Genomic DNA, 20,114 nt, shown 5'->3' with positions numbered 1-20,114 from the left:
AAGAAGAAGAAGAAGAAGAAGAAGAAGAAGAAGAAGAAGAAGAAGAAGAAGAAGAAGAAGAAGAAGAAGAAGAAGAAGAAGAAGAAGAAGAAGAAGAAGAAGAAGAAGAAGAAGAAGAAGAAGAAGAAGAAGAAGAAGAAGAGGGAAAGAAGCCAAAAAAAAGTAACCTGTCAACTTTGCTAGGTATTTACCGAGTTTATCTATCTATCTATCTATCTATCCATCCATCCTCCCATCCCCTTTCCTTCTTCCTGTTTGTATAGCTGTATGGTCTATCTGTATCCAAGGGGGTAGATATCAACTAGCTCGCTGCCACCACCAGCTCATTCATACACATTCTCGCATAATACCCTCTCGTGTATCCATACACCCCTCGAGAAATTTGTGTCAGCTAGGCTCAGCCAGGCTCAGCCAGGCTTGGTCAAGCTCGGCCAGGTGTAGACAGAGCCAGATCAAGTCAGCTCATATCATATCATACAACATCATATCCCCGTAGGGGGGTTGGTCAGTGGTCACATTGATGCTATTTGACGGTATAGCCCTCCTAGTATGTATCTAGGTATACATTATGTAGTATGTAGTGTGTAGTTTACCCCATCATTGAACGGAAGTCGTTACGTGCACACACAAGTGCATACATGGGTACATGTACATATATACCGAGTGCATAGGACCAGGACAAAAAGAAAGACGGAGAAAAGAAAACAAAAATGAAAGAAAGAAAGAAAGAAAGAAACCAGCTTGGAGGTGACATGTAAAAACAGAGGGGCTGGCAGTTCAGCCAGCTCAGATGCATGGATAGATGGGTATTGTGTAAACTTTTGATTGTATGGCGAGCTGCGAGCTGCGAGCGGACGAGGGCCCCGGGGGGGGGGGGGGGGTATCCAAGGTAGGCACGTCAAACTCAGAGTCACCCACATCCATCACCCATCACCTCACCCACCCACCAGCCAGGGGCAGGGGCCATACATGTAGATAAATATACGAGTTCGACACAGTGACACATCACAACGATGCTCGAACTTGTTCGTTGACGGGCTTGACCTCGACCAACAACTTGCCTGAGACCCGGTTAGCGACAAGACTCCATCACAGACCACGTTGCCAATGTCGCTCCAAGACGAGACTCACCTGTATTCAACCCCTGGTACAAATCCCTGAGGGCGTTCTCGGCCTGGTCCAAGCCGCCCTTGACGATGGTCTCTTTCCGCTTGATCTTGCCCTCGGCGAGCCACTGGGCGAGATCTTTCAAGGCCCGAGGAAATTCTTTGGCGTAGTCGAAGACGATGAATCCTTCCATACTGTACGTAGCGCGGTTAGTATAGATTCCAGAGACAGCGAGAATAGGAGGGGAGACAAAAGCTTACCGGATACGCATGGAAATGATCATCAGATAGTTCTGGATTGGCTTGGTTAGGACTGACTCGACTAGCTCAGAGGAGGTGATGCTGTATCATGGGACATACCTTTGGTCCTTGAGGCTTGGACGAGTTGTATTGACTGATCCCTGTTCAACTATCAGCATGGCCGGTGTATGAAGACCAAGAGGATCACGTACCGCCGCACATGACGAATCGAGCATGTTCCTTTGCTCTAGCGAGCGCCATGTCGAGGATCTCGCCGCCAACTGAGAAATACATTGTGAGCACTACCAACCTCTTCCCTCGCAATACAATCACTCACCGTTGTCAAAGTAGACATCAATCAGGTTCTGTCCTTGATCAGCATCATCCACCTTTCCACAACATTCGGGGAAAATACCTTCGTCGCAGCCCTGAACTTCTTTGCAAAGTCCTTGTCTTTGTAGTTCAAAGCACCGTCAAAGCCCAATTCCTCGGTCAGCCAACGACACTTGTCGTCGCTGCCCGCAATGCCCAAGACGGTCGCGCCCTTGAGCTTGGCGATCTGACCGACGACACTGCCCGTTGCACCTGCGGCCCCGGAGACAACAACAAAATCACCCGCTTTGACCTTGCCGACGTCGATGATGCCAAAGTAAGCGGTTAGCCCAGTCCCGCCTGGAAGATGCCCGTGTTAGTGCTTATTGTACCCTTCAAAATTCGAAGCCGGTGCTTGCATACCGAGAACACTCATTCCATCCGTCAGCCTGCCGCCCTTCGGGACGACTACCCTGTGCAGCTCGTTCGCCTTGCAGATCTTGTACTCGGTCCATCCCGCCATGGCTGTGGCAAAACTGCCGACCGGGAACTGCGGGTTCTTGCTGGCCTTGATGGTCCCGATGCAGCCGCCTCGCATAACCTCTCCGATCTGAACGGGCGCAATATATGATCGGGTGTTGTTGAGCCAACCCCGCATGGCAGGGTCGATGCTGAGGTAGTTGGTCTCAAAGAGAACCTCTCCGTCCTTGAGATCATCGGCGGAGGGGGTCGGGTTGTCGGTGACAACTTTGAAGGTCTCGCCTGGGACGATGTTGTCCTTGGGTCGTTTGGCGAGGACCACCGTCTTGTATGTTGGAGCCATGTTTAATTGGTTGGTTTGATGGTCAGCACTCAATGGAATCAACTTTGGTGATGAGGGTAGAGTGGTTGTTTCGGTTGAGGAGATTGTACCAATGGATAAAAAAATGAAGAGCTCCCGGTCACACTAGACTTTGACAATCACAAACCTGCACGGATGACAGATCACGGAGGTTGTTTACTCATTGCCTCGTCTTGAATCCTTGGAACACATGCGACAAGCGGAAAAGTGCCTCGGCCACGGTTAAACGAGGGTGGAGCACATAGACCGAAATGCACCTTTATACGGGGGAGTATATCGGCCATTCACGAACCTGAATCTTCGATGCATTTTCCCTCGCTGGTATCTGTGCATAAGGTACAGCGGGTATATTGCTGCAGGCAGAACATCAAACCTCGTGCACTGAACTGTGAGGTGCAACAACATCTAAACGAGTCAATTCCGACTCGGCCGTCTACCATAGGCAATAGCCATGGAACTCTGGCATGGCCTTGGAGCTTAAAGTCATGACCACTGCTGAGAGTGAGAGAGAGTGAGAGAGTGAGAGCTCCTCTCGCCGCTCTGCGACCGTCAATGGGAGAGAAAATACTCCGTGGAAAAAGGTACGCCTACAGCCTTGTCGGCCAGGAACACCAATATTCGTTCATTTTATGACCAAGGCGTTGGGTCAGAGAAAAGACAGAGGTCGACACAATCATATACAGAGGCAACAGGTGACCGCTACACCAGGTCAATAACCAAACATGATATGCCAAGTTGTAGTCTTTGGAATATTGGACAAATACAAAAGAAAAGAGAGGCAGAGAGACACGGAAGAACATGTCCGGTATCGGATTGTCTTGTATCGGCTTCAACCCCGGTCAACTCCAGGGGCATTTCTCCAGATTCTCATCCCCCTCATTCCAGTCCAACGACATTTTGAGCCTATCCATATTTTATATTCCCATACAAGTATTTCTTGGTAGTTCAAGACTGCTCTGTGCCACCAAGTCTACTCATAAATCCTTGTCACTATTCATTCAGACGCTCAGGGGAAAATTATAAAGAACAAGATCGTCATGGCGGCGAATGCATCTCACCTTGTCGGCACAGCCAACGGCTCAGACAAAGTACCCGAGGTCCCAACCTATACAATCATCCAAGCAGACGGTATCTACCCTGTACGTGTGATCCTCATGTCCAAGGCGCACTCGATGTTTCCCCGTAATTGATCTCTTCTGCTCGCCTAGGACGACGTCGTCGAACAAGAGATCTTCACGGCAAATCCACCTCATCCCTACAAGTTGAATTATGTCTCGACGCCTCTGTTTCCCGTGGGCGCTCCGACGCCGAAACCCTGGTCGACCATCCCCACGGACCTGAGGGATCAAGTGGACGGGATCCTGGTGTTGAAAATGGGCTTCACGGCCGCCGACCTCGAGTTGTTCCCAAAGTTGAAAGTGTGAGTTTTCTTTCTCTCCAAGTCTACTATGCTAGGGTATCTCCCATCAATCCCGTCGGACGAACCACGTCTCCTCCTTGTGGATATGTGATGGGAGCGGTTTTTGATCGTGGGTAGTATAGTCCGGATGGGTGTCGGGTATGATCGACTGGACCGGGACGCATTGGCCAAAAGGGGCGTCACTGTCTGCAACGTGCCAGGTTCGAGCCCCCTTTCTGTTTACTTTGTGATCCCATACCCTCCCCCCCTTTCTCTCATCTCAGGTCGCCCAGCTATGTCCCAGTGAGCCTTACGACTGACAATGGCCATGGCCACGGCCACGGCCGTTTACAGACTACGGCACGGCCGAAATCGCCGACCACGCACTGGCCCTGGCACTCTCGCTGCGCCGCGGCATCATTCTGCACCATGAGCGGCAGCGACAACCCTACGTCGCGCCGTGGATGTACATTGAGACGCCACTGATCTCGCGCATCCAACAGCCGCAGGCGGTGTTTGGGATCCTGGGGCTGGGCCGGATCGGGACCGCTGCGTGCCTCCGCGCCCGCGCGTTCGGGTGGAACGTCCTCTTCTACGACCCGTACCTGCCCAACGGGGTCGACAAGGCCCTCGGCATCGAGCGCACAAAGGACATAGCAGAGCTGTTCCGCCGCAGCACCACCCTGAGCATCCACTGCGCCTGCACCCGCGAGACCCGCGGCATGATCGGCTGGGACCTCGTCAAGCTGATGCCTCGTGGCGCCGTGCTGGTCAACACCGCCCGCGGCGAGGTGCTGCAGCTCGACGCGCTCGAGCGCGCCCTGCGCGAGGGCATCCTCGCCGGCGTCGGCCTCGACGTCCTCCCCCAGGAACCCATCCCGGAGGACGCCGTCCACCCCCTCATAAAGGCCTACCGCGACAAGGAGGAGTGGCTCGTCGGCAGGATGGTCGTCACCCCGCACACCGCCTTCTACAGCCCCCAGAGCTTCGTCGACATCCGGGTCAAGAGCGCCCAGACCATGCGCGAGGTCTTGATCGACGGTCTGCAGAGTAATGTCATCACACCGGATATGCTGTAGCACACACAATTAGAAAAAGAATGCGCGAACAAAGATCCCAAAATCTGTCAGTCAATACATGCCCTCGTCTGTGCTGTGATTATCCTTATCGTCATTTCATTATCATCCTTTGGCGGACGCATCGTATATACTGCGAGTGCCTATGTACATGTTCACTCGCCTCTGCGTAAACTGCTTCACAGTACTGGGGGCCGACGCTATGGGCTTATAGTCTCTGTGATTATGAGGGCCCTATCCTCACCACTTCCTCAACCCTCCGTTCTGTTTGGCGCTCCCGCTGAACAGTGTCCCATCATAGTCGGTGCCATTATTCGGGAAGTCGATGGTGTAGTTTCCGAAACAGACGTAGTCATAGTTGCTCGCCTCGTAGGAGCTGGCCTGGCTCGTCAAGAATGAGCTCAGCGGACACATGCCGTCAGGTCGGTTGCCGCAGTAGCCCCCCCTGATCGTCGACAGTGGCAGGATGCCGTTGTTCAGCCGCATGCGGATGAACTTGTGCGTAGCGTTGCTTGGGTTGTACCCGTACTGGGTCGGGTAGTATTGCGTCTGCGACGCATTCTTGGGCGCTGGATTGCCAGAGCCGCATCCGATCACCTCCGTCACCAGTCGCGCGGAGAACGGCGTCAAGTGTGACAGGATGAAGTGCCGGTTGGGGTTTGGCGGGTATTCTGTGAGTGATGGCGGGTCGCGGAGGTAGTCGAGGGACGCCGCCGTGAGCACCGAGATGATAATGTCGTCGTGCGAGAAATCAGCATAGAATTTCTGGCCTAGCGGGAACGTTTTGGAATTGTTGGTCAGGCTGCTGTTCACGCTCGAGTTGGAAACCGTGATGAACTGGTTCTGCAACCGCGCTAGCAGCTCCTGCAGATACCCGATACCTTGTGCCCTTCCCGTTGGGTTGCCGTACGAGTAGTCGTAGTAGTACTCGATGTCGAGCGTGCTCTCGAACCCAGACCATTCGTCCTCGGTGAAGAGGGTGCAAAAATCAGATTGGCCTAGATAGTTGGACTCGTACGCGCAGATGCTCCTGTTTGGAGGTGAGTGTGAGGAGATTTTGAATACAAAACACAGGCTTGACTTACTGCATGGCGTACGTGTCGTTGAGTGTCAGGTTAAACCCGCTTGGAAGATACTGGGATAGGCGACTTTGGGCGTCTGACAGGTAAAGAGGCAAATAGCTCAACAGATCCAGATCTCCCAGGTACCCAGTGACTGGGTCGAAATCATTGAAACATGAATCGTACGACGCTAGGGTGTTATTCTCGGTTCCCCCCTCTGGGATGACCACGAGGTCGAATGGGTTGGTGAAATTAGCAAGGGTTGGGTCTGGAGTGAACTGGTAACTGGGTCCGAAGAACCCCAGTGCCCAACTGATCTGTGTATTCTCGATCCGAGACTGACTCGTTGTCCTCAGGGTCAGTTTGGGCCGACTGGTCCCGTTGGCGAAAGTTGCATTGTATGCGACCTGGCCCTGGGTAGCGTTATACAGAGTACGACCATATCGATTCCAGAAAGTAACACCGGCCATAAAGGACTGCGAAGCACCAATGCCCGTGAGAAAATCTCGTGTGAGGTCATAACGGTAAGAATTCAAGAAGTTGAGGGGCCCGGTAAATTGGGACGAAGAATTGGCTTGTGTCCAGTTCATGACCTTTGCCGCGAAGTTGGCATTGTTGGGCCCGTCGTCAAAAGTTCCGCCGGGGAAGCGAGCTCCATGGCGCTGCAGGAGATGAGCCTGCTCGACCTGACATCCATCTGGTAGACCAACATCGCTGACTCCAAAGTAGTCCTCAGCGTTGTCCGCATATGGCGTGATCTGACCCCAGTACTGCTGGATGATGTTGATGTCGGTGAGAAGACCCGAAGACGAGTTTGTGCTGGTCTGGCGCCGTTGTCGCGGGGTAGGCGACGAGGCTGCCAGGGCTGGAAGCACAGCTAAGAGAGCCACAGGGAAGTACATAATGCTTCCTCTATCAAGGTCAGTCCTAGAGAGAGAGGACCAAATGGTAATGGAGGAGGCATGATAGAAACTTGGAGGAGAGTTTCGAGCTCTTGTACCACTGCACTGGGTGTCTGGAGCTTACGGAAAGTTCAGGTGTGACTCGCAACAGAGGCATTGCTATTCGTCCCAGGGTAACCTTGTGGAAGCTTGCAGGAGCTTGCATGAAGCTTGTGGGAAGCTTGCGGAAAGCTTGAGGCACTTTGACGAATAGAGGGGCCACCAGTGACCAAGCAAATACCTGGGAGAAAAGAACAAGCTGGTGTCGGCAATGGGTTGCAACGCTGCTAACCGACGAGTCCAGGACAGCATGGGATGCTGCATTGAGGAGTATCCATTGAGAAAAGGTACCAATGGGGCAGCTTGCGAGACCGCTTGACCAGTCCTTGGCTCAGCCTGCTCCACGGGGCCTGCGATCGATCTACACGTGGCTCATCAGTCCTGATCGATTTGACAAGCTTGCTACTGATTCCGGAGTCTCCTGATCCTTCGAGACATATCAGATAATCTCTAGTAGACGAGTAAGTCGGAGATGGCAGGAGTCGGGGACTGTGCGGCATCAGATTTTGGTGAGCAGTGGGTAGATATGAGGTAGACATAGTCTTGAAGCCCTCAAAGTGCGCAAGAAAACGCTGTTGAATGCATTTACTCGGGTAAGAGATTCACCCATCTCTGTATCCTCTTTCCGCTAAAGGATGTCTCAAGGCTTTGGGAACGAGCTTCCTTTTTCGTGAGAGCTAGCAACTTCAGCTCCATTTTGGTTATTTCTCTGCTTCTGCCTGCTTCTGTCTGCTACCCTTGCTGACGATGTTGTGGCTTTGGAGTACATCCGTTCGGCGACATTACAAGGAGGATACCCCGGAGAACTGTGTGTCTTCTCGAGTGGTCAGGTTACAATGACAATCCTCCGTGGAGGTAGGGAGGACGTCTCTCATAGTCCTTCGCAGTAAAATAGGATCTGGCTTGACAGTTGTACAAGGTCAGCTTCAGGTTTGGGCTGAAGGGTGGGCATCTCGTCCTGGTAGCTGTCGTCCTCGGGATACAGGATCTCTCAGGATTCAGTATTTAGAGTATCAAGGACTGAAACTCGACGAGTCACAACTTATCACCAACACAAAATGAATACCTCGTAGAAAGCAGAGGTGGTAAACCGAGAATTAGGGTTGGATGACGCCAGTTTGGGAGACACTGATTTCTTGTCCCGACAAATGAAACGCAGCCACGCCAGAACTTTGTCTAAAACCCTCCCGCCTTGCAACGTCGCCTTGCTGCTCCTTCGCTCTATACCTCGTCTTGTACTCGTCGGCATGTAAGTAGTTGGGCTGTACTGCCATCGGCGGCTCTATTCCATATCCTGCATGCCACGATACCTGGTCTTTGGGTTGCAAAAATCAATGCGAGAGCCCATCGGCACGCATCCTCTCCGTTGCTGAACTCAATGCCCTCGCAGCGTATCTGAAGGTTGGTTTTGTCTCATACGACAGTGATTTCGATGATGCGTTGTTTATCTTGAGATCCCGGGATATGGATGCTCGAACAGACACGTCGTCGGGCCGCTTTGGAGGGCAATGGGCTTTTCTTTCCACTCCTCCACGTCCTGGATCAAGGTCTCTCCCGCCCTCTTCGAGCTACCTACGAAGTGACCGAAGCAATGTCTCTCCTCTACCGACCGGCCTGCACTTCCACCAGCTCAATGCATCTCGCTCAAGCCTAAACAGGCACATTCCAACCCCGTCGATTGGGGGTCGCAGTTCGACTACAACTATCCCTTCACCACCCCTCCTCGTGCGTGTTCACTCCAACGATGCCTCCCTCCAGATCCATCCCCCACGGCCGAGGTCAAAACAGGGCATCATGAATAACGAGTTGCCCCCTGCTCACGAGTTCAGCTTTCGGGGGATTATGGCGGCCATTGAAGAGGACATTGAAGAAGACATTAATGCAATATCTGAGATATTTGGGAGGAGCAGGCTAGTGCTGGCAGATCAGCATGACAGCCACTTGCCTCCCCAGGGCGAGATCAGGGCAATGAGCAGTCCTTTACAGGCCGTGGCCGAGGCGAGCGCAAGCAACGAACGCCTGGCCGCCGCCGCCGACGATGTCATTATCGTCAGAGAAGATGCAAGTCTCATCGAGGGAAGTCACACTGGCTCCGCCGCATACGGCTTACTTGAGCGGCTACAAGCTGTCCCGCGCACGAGGCGCATGCGGAGCGAAACCCCGGGAGCAGGTCCCTCAAGGCCGGGAACAGGTTCGATTCGTCATACTTCGGCACCGGCGATTCTATCGGAGGTGGCACCAGTCATTGAAGACCATGGGCGGCTTGCGCACCCTGAGCTATCACGCGCGTCGCGCCGTTTGCTTCAGAGCTCTGCAGCGGAACACGAAATCGAAGAAATGCCGTCCAGGGCGACGAATGCGGTTGTATCAGAGACATACCTGTCTGCTGGAGCGAATGCAGTTACCGTCTCTGATCCGCCCGTAGTTTCAGAAGGAGGCCGCCACTATCCACTCTACAGTTTTGACGACAGTGGGCTTTTCGAGGGGCCTGCTACTCCCTGTCCACCTCCGCCCACCAGCCTCCTGGAAAGATTGCAATTCTTGATTCCTAGAATGGAATTACACAGTTTCGTCCCTTGGGTTCATGGGCAACCCAACCGGGCGGTAAGCGCAGAGTCCCAACTTCGAGACATCCTCGACAGGAACCAACGCGCACGGGACTCACGAAGAAATCCGGTCGTTGCCACAGAGAGCCCGGAACTTTACGAATAGAGTTCAAATATTTCGATCCCCTCAACTATGGAAGATCAAGAGTTATTGGCCTTCCCTCTGTGCACCGAAGAGGTTGCAAAAAGAGTGATTCTGGCTGACCATATCTGTGGGAGATATGGCCATGATTTGTGCAATAAGGCTAGCGATACCCGCAATGAGAGCCTCAGTCCTTCTTCTTCGATTATGTGAACCGTATTTTTCCTCATGTTCTACTCTTGGTCTTTCTCCCAGTATTAACCGCGTCGTGGCGACGCGACGAAGGAGTTAGTACAAAGCTTGCATCGAAACACCACATGTCTCCTGATTTACAAACCTTGCCCTCAAAACTCACCTTCTCATTGCTTCGGGGCATCCGACAAAACGAAGCATCTGGCCGAACGACTCGGCTTGGAGGATCTAAACCGGGCTTTCTTAAGCGCTATTCCTTCTACATCGATTTTTGTTCTACCTAACGTTCATTACTCAAGGTGAAGTGCGTGATCTCGATCAGCTGTTCTTCAAAAGAATACGTTGTCCGGCTGGATGCCATTTCAGGTGCGTATCCCTAGGCTAAGGAGTGGGAGCTTGTTGACTCTTCATGGAGACCAATGCGGCAAAACTGGAAACATGATCAGATCCTTCCAGCCGCGCGCTTAGCAGTATACTTGGGACTTATCAGGCAGCGAATAGCACCATGGACACACCCATCTCTGTTGAGCTCGGATACACTCTTTCCCACACGGATTGTCTATGTCTAGCTAACTGCAGCATCGCCAGGAAGGCAAGCTGATGAAATCAGCATCACTTGATCTTGATCAATACTGTTTTGGTCTCGAGGAAATTGTTCAGACTGTGTCCGAAACCTTCCCGCCCCGAGCCACTACTCTTGTAGCCACCGAATGGCATGTCTTTTGCTGTCGTGGGACTGGTGCAGTTGACGGCAACTGTGCCTGCTTCTAATGCCTTTGCAAATCTCATGGCTCGGTTGATGTCCTTGGTGTAAACCGCGGCGTACAGACCGAATTCGCTATCATTGGCTTTGGCAATCACTTCCTCCTCCGTCTTGAATGTATTGATATTCACAACAGGTCCGAAGATCTCCTCTTTCATTATTGTGGCATCTTCCGGAGTGTGCAGGAAGATTGTCGGGGGCACAAAATAACCTTGCTGGTTCGACTCTGCAAGACCCGGCACATCTGGTGTGCCACCAAGAGCCAGTTTCCCAGCCGACTTTCCAGCTGCGATATATTTGTGCACCGTGTCGTATTGCACCGAATCAGCCTGTGGACCATGGTTGGTGTTGGCGTCCAAGGGGTCGCCGGCCGATACTTTGGCAAACTGCTCCTTGAACGCCTCGATGAATTTATCGGCGAAGGTGTCTTGGACATAAATTCTGCTGTTGGCCATGCACACTTGGCCACTGTTGAATTGAATGCTAAATTTGGTCTCCTGGACGGCATCTTCGAGATCACAATCGTCAAATATAATGGCAGGTGACTTGCCACCCAACTCGAGGACGACATGCTTCAGATTGGACTTTGCTGCTGCGGCCTGGATGAGCCGACCAGTTCGGCACGACCCTGTGAAACTGAGGGCTCGGACGTCCATGTGTGATGATAGTATGGCTCCTGACGTCTGCCCATGTCCGGATAGAACGTTGATGACTCCTGGAGGGAACCCTGCTTTCTCGATCAGAGTGGCAGCTTTCGCGGACTGAGGGGCCGAGTGTCAGCAAAGCTCTTGGTCGATTGCAGGCTTCACATACCGTTAGGGGCGCTTTCTCGCTGCTCTTCAAGACAACAGTGTTTCCGGCTGCAAGAGCCGGGGCGACCTTGCTTGCGAAGAATAAGAGCGGAACGTTCCAGGGGATGATGGCGGCGACAACCCCGTACGGCTGCTTGAATGTCATGTTGACAAAACCTGGGGTATTCAAGCTGCTGACACCCTGGGCATCATATCCAGCCTCCGCATAATGCTCAAAGGTGCTTGCAGCGGCATGATTGTCGTAATACGTCGACACCGGCCGACCCATCGAAAGAGCCTCTAGTCGAGAAAATTCCTCACCACTTTCGACCAACAGGGCTGCCAGTTTTTTCATGTACACACCTCTGTCGGCAGGAGAGAGAGCAGACCATGCTGGAAAGGCTGCTTTGGCGGCAGCTACAGCGGCATCGGTGTCCTTTTCGCTGGCTTCGTACACTAAATGGGAGATCAGCATTGCATTTGCATTGTATTTGCACTTGGAAGTTGGTTATGTACCTTCAGCGACAACTTCCCTCGTCGCTGGTGACCTGATAGGGAACGTCTTTCCGTCCGAAGACTCGACGAACTATACCGACATCAATACCATCGTTGGCATCATTGAGGATTTAACATACCTTGCCATTGATGAACAGCCTTGTCTCTATCTTGCCCGTGGAACCCATTTTGGCTTATTCGCAATCGATGAGATGGTTTTTCGTGTTGCTTCAGACGAGATTGTCGATAGTTGTCAATACAGGGGAATGGAGGCCACGCATGTCAATTTCTAATCGTCAAGAACATTCTACACAGATGTAACTGCCGATATGGACGGAGATACGCCTAGCATCTGTCCCATCGGAAGAGGCACCCGAAGTTGCCGCGCCCCCAGTGGGGGATCCCCGACATACGAGTGCTTGTACAAGATCTAGAACCTCGTATTCCTTGTTCGATCCCAGGATGGCGGGGGCTGACTGCGGGTTTTTGGTAGCGCATAGCCTCGTCCTCCCCCGAAGCGGCAGTTCGTTTGAATGGCAGCGAGCACTCCATATCTATCCCTCCACAACGAACCTCGATCCGGGGGTGGACCTGGCTTGAGCATGCCTGTAGACAGGTTGTCGGCTTACAGAGACCTTCAGAAGACGAACCTGAGCTTTCCCAGTCACTCATTAGAGAATCTTTTCCATACTCGGCCGCCGGAGTACGGACGTAGGAGGAATCGTTATGCCGTTGCTGACCGCAGAACTTCAGGTCAGACGACACCGGTGCTCCTCCGACAAATCCAGCATTACGAGACGGCATGCACTAGATAAAGAGACAAGCTTCATATGTTCTGTTCCAGGAAATATGCGCCTATATCGAGCTTCTGTGCCGGAATGTTCGAACTTGTGCATTACTATCCACCATGTACGCCATTCGATCCAGCACCATTGACTCCATTCTGCTCACTCTGACCCTGCTCCCTCTGGCGGATCTGCCAGGGTAAAGGCTCTTTGGCTGGCTGGGCCGGCCCAATATCGCCGGATTCGGACCGTCTCTTCTGCCATTCATCGATGTCTCTATGGTCGACAAAATTGCCGTGTAAGCCTAGCTTCAGCTTGAATGGCAAGTGGATCACCGCTAGCGGTCCTTTGGCCACGTCGAGCGCATCCATAATCACAATGTCGTTTCGAAGGACGTCGAGTTGGTTGAGCAGGGCGATGAGATATCCCTCTCCCTCGGAACCTCCGTCCTTGGGGATGAATGTGGGTTCTTGGAAGGTCGCCGTCGGTCCCGCGAAGAAGACGTCTTCGGTCCTGTCATCCCAGCTGTAATGGCCGAGACAGTTAAACAAGCCGCCTGCTGGTGGTCCACACTTTGCAAAATCATAAGGCTTCGTCGGGTCGACTTTGGCTTGCCAAAAGTGGTTGTACTTTTTGGTCACGAATCGGTCGTCGATTCGAGAAAACTCGCCGTTTGTCATCCAGGTTTCGGCGGGCGTCACCCGTGTTCCTGACTTTGCTCTAGGATCAAATATCCATCGGGTGGTCGGACTGCTCAGTTGATTGCGCTTGGCCAGGGGACCCTCAGCCTCGCCGAGAGGTGGGAAGAAGAAGAAGACATTGCCATCAGCGACTGTGAGGTCGAAAACGATGTGGCCGTCTTCGTTCTCATAGCATCCCGCGATATGTCCGTGGAACCCTGTTCAGGAGGTAAATGCTCAGACAAGTCAGACTTTGACAGGTATGTTTGAACGCACTCACCATTGTCAGCTCGAAACCAGACAATGTCTTCCGACTTGCCTCCTCTTCTGGGAACAACGCCATACCACTGATCCTCATTGGGATCCCAGGCCCAGTGGTTCCCTCCGCCCTTTAACGTCTCGATGCCTGTCCACTTGATCGGTGTCAACGGCAACACCATGTAATTCTTACTGACGCCACAGTCGTGAATCATTCCGCAAAACGGGGCCTTGTACCAACATTCCTCGGTCTTCTTCCCATCCTTGTCGATGGTCCACACCACAATGTCATTGGAGCCGTCGTGGCCGTCCCCGCCGGCCTCGTACGCAAAGCACAGCATTTCTCCCGTGTCGGGGTCGAACTTGGGATGGGCCGTGAAGGTGGGTGTGAGGATCTGTCCCTCGAAATCGTACCGGCCGATTGTTTCCAAAGAGACGGGGTCCATGATGTACGGGGGGCCGTCCTCCTTGCTCGCCAGCAAGACGCCGCGCCAGAAGGTGATGTTGGTGTTTGCCGCGGTCCGCACCACCCCTTTGACCGTCTCATTGTCCGTGAAGGGGTTTCTGTACCTCCCGAACAGCGCTCTTCTCGCGCTCGTCTCGGCCATGTAACGATCCGTCCGGACATAGCGCTGCTTGAAGTCGGCGTGCCCGTTTTGGATCCGGATCGCCGTCACGCTCCCGTCGCCGTTGAAGTGGATGTCGTCCTCGAAGACGGGCGGGAACCGGTGGTCCGGTTGCACGCGGTAAAAGGTCCCGTCGATCTCGGGCGGGATTTTACCACTGAATTCCAGGTCGAACACGTCGCCCTCGATGCGCGACGGTTTGTTGAAGCCCTGGAACACGCCCGTGGCGGGGTACTGGACCTGGTCGGTGGCTTTGATGCCGTCCTTGTAGTTTCTTGCCACAAGTTTGGGGGCGAGGTCGAAGATGTGTGCCATTATGGCAGGAGTGCGCGAGGTTGTTGACGGGATGTCAGAAAGGGTGGGGGGGATTGGATTGTATATGTATATGATCTTTGTGCTCTCTGGCCTGATGTGCCTGTCCCTTCTTCTATATTCCCCTCCTCTCTGTTTCCGGTACACCTCCTCTAGATCCTTTGTTAGATCCAATCCATTCTCCGTCTGCCTTATGGTCCTAGGGTGTATGTCGATCTATAGATATGTAGATGTCCTTAGGTGTATATGTATGTATGTATGTAGTATAAGGATGAATGGACGTCGACTTTCATCCCCTTTTGTGCCCCGACTGTGTATTTCTACGTGCTAGTAGTAATAATACTCGCCACTACCTATCTTACCTATGTAAATCGGGTTTTGCATGTCTTGTATGGCTCCTAGGTAGTAGCATTCGGTGTAGCGGCACCCTGTAATACCGTATTCGGTCGGTATTCTCTCACCTCGCCCGATTTGGCATGTGGGCGAGATGGAAAATGCAACTGCCGACAAGCGCGAGTTCGAGTGTCCCCTACAAACGGACCTACCGACCGACCGACCACAGGATTCGCTTTCGATACTACCTATTCCCCCTCCTCCCTGCGTCCCGTCTTATGCGCTTCCCCATTCCTCGATTTTTGGGGGTTTCTAATCTCCGCGTTGAGTAAGGGAGAGAGGGGTAATATAGATGTCAAAATCCATTATCAGATTCGGGAAAGTCTGCCATGTCCGCACACTTCGTCCCTCTTAAGCCTCTCACTCACACACACACACACACACACACACCTCTCTTTCTCTGACCAGCCTAGAGAGCGACAGGTCGGAGGAGAACCCTAGCGTCTTCGGGGGTCTGGGGGCCAGTTGACTTTCGAAACCTGGGGGAGGTGGCGTTTCTCATATGGCCGTTATGGGCGCGGCGTTTACACTCTCTGTGCAGATAGGGACATGGGTTAGCTAATTAGGTCTATTTCCACCCGGCCCCGGTTCATCGTTGTCAGGCTGTTTGTCAATTGGTACATGAGTCAAAGAGTCAACGGGTCAAAGTCAAATGCCCTTGGGTTTATGTCTCGGATTGCATTACATCCAGTTGAGTGAGACTAGTCACTATTGAGCGTGACGATATTTATACCGAGTACACCGATGCTTATGATATGCTGTTGAAGTGGGTGCCTTTTATTGCTTAACTAGTGGGCTTCAAGAGGGTATAGATTTTGAGATAGATAGGTTGATTAGATACCGAAATATGTAGGCAGGGAGGCATAGATCCTGCGTATTCGTAGATCCACATATCTTGTAAACTTCGCCTATTTCTGGATACGTTACCTTATCACAATCACAATTGGGTAGGGTAGGGTAGGTTAGGGGTAGACCAATCTCTTTCGCTCGCTGTTCGCATCTAACACAGCTCCCTAGGATAGAACATCACCCCCGTTATCCTGTCCAGATAGAATCGGAAAATCATGGTTTTTACGCAGGTGTGGTGTCGGCAATCTCACCATTCTCTGCCACCACCTTCTTCGCCTCCTCGGCCTCCTTCTCCTGCTGATCCTTGGGCAACGCAATACTCAACGGCGGCAAGCTCGTACTCACGTCCTCGCCGTACTTTGGGGCGCGCAGGTCGTCATCCTTGACCATCCTCCCGGTCACCGGATGCGGGTAATGGAACGGCACGACGCGCGTGTCGGGCCACAGCATCTTCTGCTCGAGCAGCTCGTCCGGGCCGAGAGGATCTTCTGGAAACGTCTTGGTCGGCCAGGGGATGTAGTTCTTCTTGGTGTGGGCCCAGCCGCGCTCAAAGTCGGCGTGCCAGAAGGGGAAGTAGCGGTAGCGGAAGGGCTTCCACACGCCGTCCTCCTTGATGTACTCGTTCTCGTACACGCCGCCCTCCCACCACTGGGCGTGGCCGCGCGGGTGCTCCTCCTGGATCGACTGGTGCGTGCCCGCCGACATGAGCGCGCGGATCCGCGCCCACGCCCGCGTCCCCGTCGCGTCCACGTCCACAATCTCCTGCATCATTGGGTGGTCGAGCAGGAAGCCGTACACGGGGCCGTTGCGGCCCTTGACGAAGTGCGTCTGGAACCGTCCGATGTAGAGCCGTCGGATGCCCTCCTTGCGTCGGTAGCGCGAGCCGAGAAACTCGACGTACGCGTCAGGGTGGTTGGAGAACATGTCGACGACCTGGGTGGGTGCGTTAGATTTGTTCTGGTCTCTCTTTGTCGTCATATGTGTCTGTTTGTTCTGCGATGTATATATTGTCTTTTTCACAAAGTGACTCGATTCTAGCCAGGGAAGGGGCAAATACTGACCTCATTATAGAGACACTTGTCGATATAATACCCGTATTTGAAATGGACCTTGCGGATTTCCGCCTCGTCTAAAAACACCGATAATCAGACATGGTGTTCGAAAGTCAACGGACTGTAGTGTGTCATCCCCCTTTTTTTATTACCCAGTTTTTCTTCCCTTGTTGTTTGCCTCTGCAATCTTTGCTTTTTTTGAGGGGCGGGAAGCATAAGTGTCAACGACATAAAGGGAACACTACATCGTGTCCTTTTGTATTTGTTTTCCGAGTAACTTACCTTCGACCTTTTGCAGCTTCGCGTGAAGACGCTTGACTTCGGCCTTGAGCTCGGCGAGTTCGGCCTCCATTGTTATTGTACCTTATAACACCCGGACCTGGACCTGGATCCGGAGCTGGTGACGACGTTGATATTTTGTTCGAATCGTATCGTGTATCGTGGTCCGAGAAAGCATGAAAGTAGTTCACTTGTTCACTCGATAATAAAATAAGTCCTTCACGCTCTCGAGCCTGAGCCTGAGCCTGAGGGGTATTGTCTGAAAAGATACTTGAGACAGGACCTGCGTTTTTGTAAGATGTCGGCTGGCTGTCCAAACCCTGGCTGGAGCTTAGTATCCCAGGGGTCATGAACGGAGTTACTTACCCGCTTACCTACATTAGATATATGAACATACCTACCACCCACCTCCCTAAAAGTAGGCATGTAGGTACGTATGTACGTATGTACCCAGCTAGGGAGATAGTACCCAAGTCTCCGCATTTTTGCACCTCTCTCTCTCTCTCTCTCTTTCGACACATCGTCACCGTGGCCGTTCTCCAAAAAGAGCGAATGCCCCATGTTTCGTTTGCGAAGAACCCCTCGGGGTCCCGCGGTGCTAGTGTAGTGCTAGTGCTTGTGCTTGCTTGTAGGTGGTAGGTAGTAGGTAGCAATGGCTGGAGAATGATGGCGATGGTGACGGATCGATCATGCAGGGAACGAAGAACGGACGGGTCTTCAGGAGTTACTTACCAGGCTACCTACCGGGGTTACCTACCTAGGTACATGATAGGTGCGAGTTGTCGATAGCTCGAAAGACGGGGAGATCATTTTCAGGGCCAGGTAGTAGATGGCATAGACGAGACACCAGACACCCTCACAACCTACATCGTGTCTGGACATGGGTCTTGTCTGGTTCCTGTTCGTGTCAACTGCCGAAGTCATGTCCAATGTCCAGAATATCACATCTCATCGTGCCCCTCCTCTTCTACCCTGGCACGCCTGGGCAGTCACCCCGCAACCCCGCGTGGGGTTCGATGCGTTCCAAAAAGGGACGGACAAGGCTGCACCAACAAGAGTATCAGAGGAGTGTTCACTAGGCTGGCCTACCTGTAACGAGTCCCCTGAATCATGTCTGTGATGACCATGGTACCTTCTTTTCTATCACAGAGGTCGCATAGCAATGACCCGCAATCCCTATTCACGATTTTCCGTGCGTTATGTCCTTCTTGGTTCTCCCACCCACCCACACTTTCGTCAAGTTCCTATCGTCCCCCGTCATGACCCATTTCTCCCAGACCTGTCTGATCCCTTGGGCGGTTCGGCTTTCGCCGTCCATCATGGTGTGCACTCCCGCGTAAATAGACTCACCTTGGTGAGGAGGAGGATCGCTCATGTCCACCAAAAGCGCGTCGAACTGTTTTCCCACCTCGAACGAGCCGACCCGGTCATCCATCCGCAGCACTCTAGCTCCGCCCAGCGTCGCCATGTAGAAGATCTCGTCCAGCTTCAATCGCTCTTCTTTCCCTCCCGAGATCATCTCGCGTGCGTTGCCCACGATCACGGCCAGGCGCATGGCGTCCATGATGCTGCATGAGAAGCCACCTCCCGAGTCGGTGCCCAGGCCGATCTTCTTGACCCCGTCGGACAGGAGTTTGCGGATCGGGGCGGCCATGAATCCGCCGCCGACGGTGGTGTTGGACGCCGGACAATGGGCGATTCCACAGCCTTGTTGCTTGATCTTGGCCTGGTCAGCTTCGCTGGGCAGTGTGCAGTGTGCGAGCACCGAGTTGTGGTCAAACAGCCCATAGTGTGCGTACAAGTCGGCTTCGCAGGTAAATCCCTTGTACTGATTTAACGTGGTGTCGATCTCTTGTTGAGCTTCACAAAAGTGCGTTTGGTTCGGGACGCCTTGTCCGACTCCATAAGCATGCTCGTGCTCCTTGGCCAGTTTTCCTAGCTCTGTCAGAGACTCTGAGGTGCAACTTATTGCAAACCGCGGCGTCAGGATGGGCCTGACCATGTCGCCTCTCTCATCGACGGCTCGACAATGCCGAATCACCTCTTGAGTTCCAGCCACCGCGTCCGCAGTGTCTTCCCGGTAATACGCCGGGTTGGTGTCAGGGTTATTCATGCACGTCTTCCCCACAAACGCCCGCTGGCCCTTTTCGAGACACACATCCACGAGGATCTTGGTCGCTGGCGTGTGCAGGCTGCCAAAGTAGCACGCCGTGGTCACGCCCTGGCGGAGACCCAGATCGACACATCTCGAGTAAACCTGCCTTGCGTAGTCGGTGTCGCGGAACTTAGCTTCGTGTGGGAAGGTGATTTGATCCAACCACTCCAGAATATGGAGGCCTTGGCCGAGACCGCGCATGGAGAATTGAGGTGCGTGGACATGGGTGTCGATGAAGGACGGAACGAGGAATTGGCTGGGTGACTCTAAGCGAACGACGGGTAGTTGAGTGTCGGGTCGGTTGAGCAATGATCCAATGCTATCCTCTAGACTTCGTCCGTTTTCAGGCTCGAACTGTGGATAGATGTGACTTATCTTGCCGGTGTCATCGACTATGATCAGCGTGTCGGTGAGGATCTCGATATCTGACGTGGTCCGGGAGTGTATCAGGGTACCGTAGTACGCAAAGGGGCCTTCCATGACGGTTAGATCATAAAGGACTGCGTGGTTTAGTTAAGCACTCGGTACCGACGTCTAGACTCGCAGGGCATCAGTCCCATGAGCGACGGATGAAGCCGTAATGTGTCTTATCACGTTCAATTACTCCCTCAACGTGTCAGTGTTACAATTCGCGGTATCAAAACCCTCGCTTCACCTTCCTCTGCTGAGTCCTCACTACAGCCCCTTGAGCGACTGAGTGACCAAAGCCTTGCGGGTCTCTGGACTGCGCCACTTGCGCCACCCGGGCACCATGCGAATC

The 20,114-nt window shown here is 53.0% G+C and overlaps 8 protein-coding genes across 8 annotated transcripts; 2 read left to right on the top strand and 6 right to left on the bottom strand.

Moving 5' to 3' along the window:
- Positions 1 to 1,005: 1,005 nt before the first annotated feature.
- On the bottom strand, positions 1,006 to 2,481 carry AYO21_11574 (hypothetical protein; the record flags this gene model as incomplete). Its single annotated transcript, XM_022661462.1, has 8 exons — positions 1,006 to 1,061; positions 1,132 to 1,301; positions 1,368 to 1,399; positions 1,467 to 1,507; positions 1,559 to 1,627; positions 1,684 to 1,711; positions 1,762 to 2,018; positions 2,082 to 2,481. 8 exons carry the CDS (start codon positions 2,479 to 2,481, stop codon positions 1,006 to 1,008), a joined length of 1,053 nt encoding a protein of 350 aa, XP_022506244.1.
- Positions 2,482 to 3,536: 1,055 nt separating this feature from the next.
- On the top strand, positions 3,537 to 4,977 carry AYO21_11573 (hypothetical protein; the record flags this gene model as incomplete). The annotated part of the gene is made up of 4 exons (XM_022661461.1): positions 3,537 to 3,638; positions 3,708 to 3,919; positions 4,037 to 4,119; positions 4,253 to 4,977. 4 exons carry the CDS (start codon positions 3,537 to 3,539, stop codon positions 4,975 to 4,977), a joined length of 1,122 nt encoding a protein of 373 aa, XP_022506243.1.
- A 237-nt stretch (positions 4,978 to 5,214) lies between these two features.
- Positions 5,215 to 6,937, bottom strand: AYO21_11572 (hypothetical protein; the record flags this gene model as incomplete). Its single annotated transcript, XM_022661460.1, has 2 exons — positions 5,215 to 6,004; positions 6,060 to 6,937. 2 exons carry the CDS (start codon positions 6,935 to 6,937, stop codon positions 5,215 to 5,217), a joined length of 1,668 nt encoding a protein of 555 aa, XP_022506242.1.
- A 1,893-nt stretch (positions 6,938 to 8,830) lies between these two features.
- On the top strand, positions 8,831 to 9,748 carry AYO21_11571 (hypothetical protein; the record flags this gene model as incomplete). The annotated part of the gene is made up of 1 exon (XM_022661459.1): positions 8,831 to 9,748. One exon carries the CDS (start codon positions 8,831 to 8,833, stop codon positions 9,746 to 9,748), a length of 918 nt encoding a protein of 305 aa, XP_022506241.1.
- A 780-nt stretch (positions 9,749 to 10,528) lies between these two features.
- AYO21_11570 (hypothetical protein) lies at positions 10,529 to 12,153 on the bottom strand (the record flags this gene model as incomplete). Its single annotated transcript, XM_022661458.1, has 4 exons — positions 10,529 to 11,440; positions 11,493 to 11,926; positions 11,987 to 12,056; positions 12,106 to 12,153. The coding sequence occupies 4 exons, from the start codon at positions 12,151 to 12,153 to the stop codon at positions 10,529 to 10,531; spliced, it is 1,464 nt and encodes a 487-aa protein (XP_022506240.1).
- A 710-nt stretch (positions 12,154 to 12,863) lies between these two features.
- Positions 12,864 to 14,629, bottom strand: AYO21_11569 (hypothetical protein; the record flags this gene model as incomplete). Its single annotated transcript, XM_022661457.1, has 2 exons — positions 12,864 to 13,648; positions 13,711 to 14,629. The coding sequence occupies 2 exons, from the start codon at positions 14,627 to 14,629 to the stop codon at positions 12,864 to 12,866; spliced, it is 1,704 nt and encodes a 567-aa protein (XP_022506239.1).
- A 1,461-nt stretch (positions 14,630 to 16,090) lies between these two features.
- On the bottom strand, positions 16,091 to 17,272 carry AYO21_11568 (hypothetical protein; the record flags this gene model as incomplete). Its single annotated transcript, XM_022661456.1, has 3 exons — positions 16,091 to 16,861; positions 16,930 to 16,997; positions 17,203 to 17,272. The coding sequence occupies 3 exons, from the start codon at positions 17,270 to 17,272 to the stop codon at positions 16,091 to 16,093; spliced, it is 909 nt and encodes a 302-aa protein (XP_022506238.1).
- A 1,107-nt stretch (positions 17,273 to 18,379) lies between these two features.
- AYO21_11567 (guanine deaminase) lies at positions 18,380 to 19,834 on the bottom strand (the record flags this gene model as incomplete). Its single annotated transcript, XM_022661455.1, has 1 exon — positions 18,380 to 19,834. One exon carries the CDS (start codon positions 19,832 to 19,834, stop codon positions 18,380 to 18,382), a length of 1,455 nt encoding a protein of 484 aa, XP_022506237.1.
- Positions 19,835 to 20,114: the final 280 nt, after the last annotated feature.

This window comes from Fonsecaea monophora, assembly GCF_001642475.1.
Source record: "Fonsecaea monophora strain CBS 269.37 chromosome Unknown Scaff167, whole genome shotgun sequence".
Lineage (NCBI taxonomy): Eukaryota > Fungi > Ascomycota > Eurotiomycetes > Chaetothyriales > Herpotrichiellaceae > Fonsecaea > Fonsecaea monophora.
This window is presented reverse-complemented; position numbering and strand designations above follow the sequence as displayed.